Here is a 7415-nt window from a genome sequence, read left to right as displayed (position 1 = left end):
TGCACTACTGGGTATTTACCCCAAAGATACAAATGTAGGGATCCGAAGGGGCACATGCACCCCGATGTTTATAGCAGCAATGTCCACAATAGCCAAACTGTGGAAAGAGCCCAGATGTCCATCAACAGATAAATGGATAAAGAAGAGGTGGTATATATATATATACAATGGAATATTATGCAGCCATCAAAAAAATGAAATCTTGCCATTTGCAACGACATGGATGGAACTAGAGGGTATTATGCTAAGTGAAATAAGTCAATCAGAGAAAGACAAGTATTATATGATCTCACTGATAGGAGGAATTTGAGAAACAAGACAGAGGATCACAGGGGAAGGGAGGGAAAAATGAAACAAGACAAAACCGGAGAGGGAGACAAACCATAAGAGGCTCTTAATCTCAGGAAACAAACTGAGGGTTGTTGGAGTGCGGGTGGGGTGGGAGGGATGGGGTGGCTGGGTGATGGACATTGGGGAGGGTATGTGCTATGGTGAGCGTTGTGAATTGCGTAAGACTGATGAATCACAGACCTGTACCCCTGAAACAAATAATACATTATATGTTAATAAAAAAATAAATTATATATATATATATATATATATATATATATTCTTGTCATGGCAAACCTTGTCTTGCAACCCGTGTCTGTACAGAGGGAAGGTGTCGACTCTCCCAGGGGTCGGGGGGCAGGTACAGAGCAGCACTCCCATTCAGCTGATTGACGTCTGAAGTCTTTAAAACTAGCAGCATAGGTTATTGTTGAGTGTCTTTAAAAAGAATCTGTCACAAATGGGGAGTTGCTCTTCAGTGGGTATAAAGTTCCTGTCCTGCAAGACGAAGGAAGTCCTAGAGATCTGCAGAACCGTGTTTATAGTCAACAATACTGTTCTGTACACACAAAAATGTGTTAAGAGGGTAGATCTCAAGGTAAGTGTTCCTTTTTTTTTAAAGATTTTATTTGTTTGAGAGAGAGAGAGGGTGCATGTGCACGCACAAGCCGGGAGATGGGGCAGAGGGAGAGGGAGAAGCAGACTCCCCGCTGAGCAGGGAGCCCAACGTGGGGCTCGATCCCAGGACCTGGGATCATGACCTGAGCTGAAGGCAGACGCTTAATGACTGAGCCAGCCAGGCGCCCCTCACATTCAATGTTCTTACTACAACAACAGTTGCTGTGTTGAATGTTACTGAGAGTCTGAAAAATAAGAGGACCAAGGAGTGTCCCTGACAAGGTCTAAATGCATGGACACGATGGACAGATCTTCAACACCTGCCGAGTTTAAAGCTATTGCGACACAGTACCCACCACATAAACATCTTTTACATTTAATACATTTTCTATGGATCATAGTTGTACCTAGTTTTTAAACACCATATACCCACCAAACTCAAACTCATAACGGTGATTATCTCTGGAAACAGAAAGCTGAAGGCCTACATGTGTGTGTGAATGAATCAATGCATTCTTTGAATAATTCAAAATGCATGTTTAAAATCAAGTACTTACTGAATCTTGGAGATCGCTGGGGATGTTAGTAAGAGATTCCTTGGAGTAGTGACAGTGGAAATGGGGACGCATGGCTCAGATGCCGGGGCTAAGGGAAAGAGCCAGGTGCACACATACAGGCGAGTGTAGACAACTCTGGCCTCAAAGAGGGAGCATGGGACTGGGCTAGGGGATGGGAGGATGCTGATAGAGACAGCAAGAGAAGGCAGGATGGGGGCAGGGGAGGTGACCTAAAGTCCTTGGGAAGGTGGGTGGGTGGACCAGAGCCCCACGCAAGGTGTGGCTTGTGCCCTTGACCTGTCCATGGCATAACTACCGCCCCGCTCACACCGGCCCTGGGTCAATGTCGGCCAATGTTAAGCGGAGGCACTAGGGATGGCCAACCAGAAGAGGGCAGCGTCGGCCTTTCAAGAGAAGCTGTGCATCTCGATCCACCTCTCAGTAAGCCGGCTCCTCCCACCTGCAGGGAGGGGGCGTGGCCTCTGTCGGCCCTGGGGGTTAGGAAGGCAATCGTCACCAGCTGGGGCTGAGCTCTGCCCTGCCCTCCCCAAGGGAAAGATGCAGCGAGAGAGTTGGAGACCCCACTGCTGCTGGCCCTACTCACGTGGCCACTTCCCAGAGAGTCGCTCTCCCCCTGTGCCCCCTTGCCAGTCTGTTAAATGCTTCCTCACTGGGCTGTTGTCAGAATCAGGGTAGTAATAATTACCTCACAGGGTTGTTGCGAGAATAAAATGAGATCATATACAGAAAACGATCGGCAAAGTGCCTGGCAGGACAGAAGCACTCAGCAACAGTACATGCTTTTAACATCCCTGCGGACTTCAAGGTCTAAGCCCTTACCACCCTCTAACTCTGCTCTTTGGAGGCCAGCCCTGAGGCCAGACGGCCAAGCACAGGGCCCCACCTCTGGGTTTCCAGACACACAGGACTAGTCAGGGGGTTTGAGTCCTGTTCTTCACCCCTAGACCAAGAAGGCTGGAAAAGGAGCCCCTCCCTCTTCTCCCAGAGCCGAGCCCCGGCATGCCCGCAGGGGGACGTCCAGGCTCTGCTACCAGCAAGCTGCGCGCGGTTGGCCCCCAGTCTCCTCGACTGTAAAATGGCCATCTCTCTCCCTACGCACCTCACGGGCTTGATGTGAGACACACATGAATCTAGGTGTGCAAAGCAAGGGCTAATGCAAGGGGGTTTTGAGGTGACAATGGGGAGAGACTCACCTATAACTAAGAGCGTTAACGTCGTCTTTGAGAAAGGTTAACCTGCTTGTTCTCACCATCCCACCATGGTGCACACCTCTTTCCCACCCAGAATCCCTCCACCCCTGTCATCCTGCCCAGGCTAGCTCTCCTCCTTTCTCCTCCAGGGTCCCTTTCTAGAATCCTCCTCACAACACTCAACCATGCTGTTGACCTGGATTTGAAAGGAGTTCCCCTCAAAGCAATCATTACTAACCATTAAAAAAATAATAGTAATGACAATATCACAAAGCAACGCCCACCAGGTTTGTTCTCACCTCAGGGCCTTTGCACTTGCTGTGCCCTCTGCCTGGAAGCTCTTCCCCTAGTTATCCACCTGGCTTGATCCTTTGCTTCCTTCGGGTCTGTATTCAAATTTCAGCAAAGCTTTCCCTGGCCAGACTACATAAAAGTAGAATCCTCCTTCCCAACATTTCCTACTTCCCTTCCCCACTTTAACTTTCTCCCTACCATTGACCATCTAAAATAATATAGATTTTCATTGTTTAACTTATTTGGTTTTTAGAAAGCAAGTTCTCTGAAAGAAGAGCCTTTTTTGTTTGACTTGGTTTGGTTTGTTCACTTGCTAAATCCCCACCTGGAATAGAACGTGCCCCCTGGTAGGTGCTCAAAAAAGGTTTGCTGAATGAATAAATATGTCCAAAGCGGTACTCTGAGGAAACTTTGTAAGCTTGAAGCCTTTCATCAACTAAGAACAGGAAGAAAATAGATGAGCGAAGCATTCAACTCCAAGACGGCAGAGGCTGTCTTACTCAACACTGTATTGTCAACCTAGTTATACACTGACCCGCACACTGGAGTTCAACGACTAGAGAACGACAGTAAATAAGCAAAGTAAATCTAGAGAGAGCAGGAGGGGAATTAAGTCAACAGCATTAATCTCATTAGAAAGGCAGAAAAATTGGCAACACAACAGAATTCTCAAAGGATTAGTTGAGAAAATGTACTGTCACACATTACTAAGACTATAAAAGAAAAAAAAACAATGATAAGAAGGTATTTTTGTTGTTTTGTCTTGTTTTCATTAGAAGAATACCATGTATAGCTCTATGCCAAGAAGCTTGAAAATCTCCATTAAAAAGGTGACCCACCTACCCAGAGACACACACGGCTTCCCGTTTAGAACTTCCATGCTTGTTTCTCCCTCCCTCATCCCTTCAAGCCCCCTCCCAAGTGGGTGGCCCGTCCCAGGGGGCAGGGGCCAATGGCACGTCACCCCTGCTTCCCCAGGGCCCGCAGGCAGCACCCCAACCTCGTGCACGCTGAGCAGGCAGCGAGGGCCATTGTGCTGGCGGGGGGCAGGGGCTCACCTTGTTGGCACAGCTGAAGCCCAGGCCCAGCTCGGCCAGGACCTTCAGCACACCGGGGCTGCTGTTGCACTTGACCGTGTAAAAGGGCCGGACTCGAGGCAGGCGCTTCAGGAAGCAGACGTGCTTCCTCACCACAGCACCCAGGTCGGCCACGAAGAAGGCAGCGACGTCACCCTGCGCGAGAAGAGTGAATGTGAGACCCTCGCTCGGCTCCCTCCTGGTGCGTGCCATCTGCCGTCCTCCCGGCGAACCTGCCCCAGGCCCGGCTCTGGCCACCAAGCCACCCGGCTCTACAATCCTCTGCACAGAAGGCCTGCATTCGGGGTTCTGTGATCTGGCTCCCGCCCCTCCTCCACTCACCGCAGCTCCAGCTCCAGCCCCACGCTGCTGCGTTTCCCCACCTCCAAGCTCTTGCTGCCACCATGCCCTTCGCGCAGAATCCCCTTGCCCCCACTCGGGTCTGGCAAATTCCCAGTCTACCTTCAAGTTTCACCTCCCCCAAACAATAAGGCCGTTAACTCTGCCTTTAATGCTTTCACTGCATTTTGCACATGCTTTCAAAGTATCGGAACTTTATATACATTCATCTTCTCCAGAAAAAGATAGATTCCTTGCAGGCCAAAGCTATGGCCTGCAGCCCACAGCCTTCCACACGTAGGCGCTCGCGGAAGCCTTGCGTGAGTCCCACCGCCACTGCGACCCATGCCCGTGAGCAACCGGTCATCACAGATTTGCTGAGGGCAAAACATGTACGAGGCTCTGGGTGAGACAGCATTACTTCAAACCTCGCTGGAACTGTTTCCCTTTTATGCTACACTTCTTTTTACTGAAGCCCACTTGGTGTCTGACATGATGTTAAGGGATAGAGCTGACCAGACAGGGTTCCAGCCCTGAAGGGGCTTGGGTCTTGAAGACAGCCAACGCTTTGAGCAATGACAGGCCCATTCAATAAATGCTCCGCGGGAGTTCCTCCACAAGGCAGTGGAGGCCACAGAGAAAAGGAAATACAAAATCGGCCTGGGAGATTAGGACAAAGTGACACTGATGAGTAATGAGGAAGGACAGAAATAGGTAAGGGCGAGAGAGGCCGGCAGAAGGGCATTCCAGGCAGAGGGAATAGCCTGGGCAGAGGGGTGATAACAGCACATGGTGTCATTGGGAAACAGAGCGGTCGTTTGGTCGGCTCCCACGGAGCATGGTCCACTGTGGGCAAAGCCGGGAGCGGGGCTGTGAAGGCAGAGCTCGGGCTTGACCCTGCAGGCGGTGGAGGACCGCCAGACAATTCTGAGCTTGAGCATGGCTGTGATGGAGTCGGAGCCGGTGGGATGAGGCAGGGAGAAGGTCAGTGGGCCTCTAGAGAGATGAGGTCTGAACTACAAAGCCAGGGCCGGGCAGAGCACCCCGGCGGGTGGCGTAAGGAGCTTGGTGGTGCCCTGATGACAAGGGGAAGCCGGACTCCCAGGTTTCTGACCAGAGGGCTGGGTAGATAGTGGTGGTGCTGTTCATCAGGGCAGGGCAGGCAGGAAGAACAAAGTTTGGGGCAAAAACAAGGAAATGGGGGTCAACTGAGCCCGTCTCTGGCCAACAGCAAGGACTGAACGCCAAATATGAAGGAAGATGAGGGCCACAGGGGTCCTTCCAGAGAAGGCAGCTGGGCCTGCACAGGGAACAAAAGACCCACCCCCACTCCCAGTCCCTCACCGCGGTGGCCTGTGAGGCCCCCAGAGTGAGCTCCTCCAACAGTTCTCGGGTGCTGAAGCCCTCCTCCACCATCACAAAGTCTGTTTTGCTCAAGTAGCCAGCCATGCCGAGGAGGAGGAGCCGATGGGCTGGATGAAGCCACCGCCAGGCCGCCTTAGAAAGTATGCAACACACTGCAGGGGGAAGGGGGTTGGTAAAGTGAGGGGGCCCGCTGAGGGGGCTGCCCTCCGCTACCCCTCTGACCTCCCCAAGCCGGGGCGCCCAGTGCTGACACACCCCACCGCCAGCACAAGCCTGCGGAGTTTAGGTCCCCTGGGAAGGGTGGGGACGACCAGGAATCCTGACTGGGACAAGGCATAACATGCCTAAGATGTCACTGCCTCTCCGAGCCTCAGTTTCCCCATCTGTAAAATGGATGGATTATTTTGGAGATCCTTTCCAGTTATGAAATTCGGGTTTTAGCAAAAAGGGAAAGAACGAGAGGGAGCAGGAAAGCCAAGAAGCTCGGGTGGGGAAGTTTTCAGGGGACCCTCAGTCTTGACCACGCCCAACTAAAGAGGCTGGGAGTGGCCCCACCAAGGAGTCTCAGCCCCAGAGCAGGAGTTTAGGTTCGAGTCCGCCCCCGCTCCGTGACCTTGGGTACGCCCTGTCCCCTCTCCGAGCCTCAGTTTCACCGTTTGTAAATGGGGGGGGGGCAGGTCCTGACGTGCTAGGATTCTAAGCGTGCATGGGGCCACATGGTGGGTAGGGGTCGTGGGCTCCCGGGCGGGAACCGAAGGCTGAGGTTCTGCCCGGGTGAGCCTTCCCGAGTGCAGGGCCGAGGACCCGCCCCCCACACCCCCTTACCAAGCCCCGTCCTCCTTCGCGGGGGCCAGAGCCAGGCGCGCTGCTAGGGGGGGTCGCCGGTGACCTCGAAACTTGTGCAACACCCCAAGGAGGAGTGGCAGTTGCGGAGCCGAGGCCCCTGCTGAGAGGAGGCAAGGGGGCCGGGGGCAGGTCAGCACTGGAGCCGAGGGCGCCTGCCCCCGGAGGCTCCCCGAGCCACTCCCCGCACTCGCCTTAAAACGCATTTACACGGCTTCGGCCCATAGGTCTCCCCAGCGAGTGAATCGGATCCTCGGCGCCTCCGCTCGCCCGCTCCCCCCGGCTCGGGCCCCGCGGCCTGCGCCCCGCCCGCCCAGCAGCCACCGACCCCACGCCCCGCCTGCCGCCTGCCGCCCGCTTATATAAGCCCCGCCCGGGCCCCGCCCCTGACGCCCAGGCCCCTCCCCGCTCCGTAGCCCTGGCAACCGGGTGCCGCCACCCCATTGGTCGATTCCGACATAAAGCATTCAGCTCTGCCACCCTGCTCGGCAAACCTGAGCAAGCTTCAATCCTCCCAGCCCGGCGGGCTCCACCGCTACCCCACACCGTGAAGTGGGACCTGCAGAGCCGCCGCCTCAGAATCCCGAGCGCCTACACGCTGGGAAGTTTAGGTCCTGGATCTTGCATCTTAGCGAGCGGGCAGGAAGCCAGGAGGTTTCCTGATTGCTCTGGGAAATCTCTGACTACCTCCTCTCCCGGGTGCCTCTCACCTCTACTCTGGTGATCTGCTCATTCCATACCTCAAAGCCCATGTCAAATGTCATCTCCTTCTGTTACTTTTC

The 7415-nt window shown here is 53.7% G+C and overlaps 1 protein-coding gene across 1 annotated transcript in view; it reads right to left on the bottom strand.

Moving 5' to 3' along the window:
* Positions 1–6964, bottom strand: part of AZIN2 (antizyme inhibitor 2) — a gene marked incomplete at its 3' end in the record, with an annotated part of 36645 nt that extends 29681 nt beyond the window's left edge. The window contains 4 exon segments of the mRNA NM_001293787.1: positions 4069–4242; positions 5770–5942; positions 6616–6736; positions 6828–6964. Coding sequence (NP_001280716.1) covers positions 4069–4242; positions 5770–5874 — 279 coding nt within the window.
* Between the last annotated feature and the right edge of the window lie 451 nt (positions 6965–7415).

This window comes from Leptonychotes weddellii, chromosome 4 (genome assembly GCF_054177405.1).
Source record: "Leptonychotes weddellii isolate Sample4059 chromosome 4, ASM5417740v2, whole genome shotgun sequence".
Classification (NCBI taxonomy): Eukaryota; Metazoa; Chordata; class Mammalia; order Carnivora; family Phocidae; genus Leptonychotes; species Leptonychotes weddellii.
Note: the sequence above shows the minus strand (reverse complement) of the source record. Positions and strands in the feature narration are given on the sequence as shown.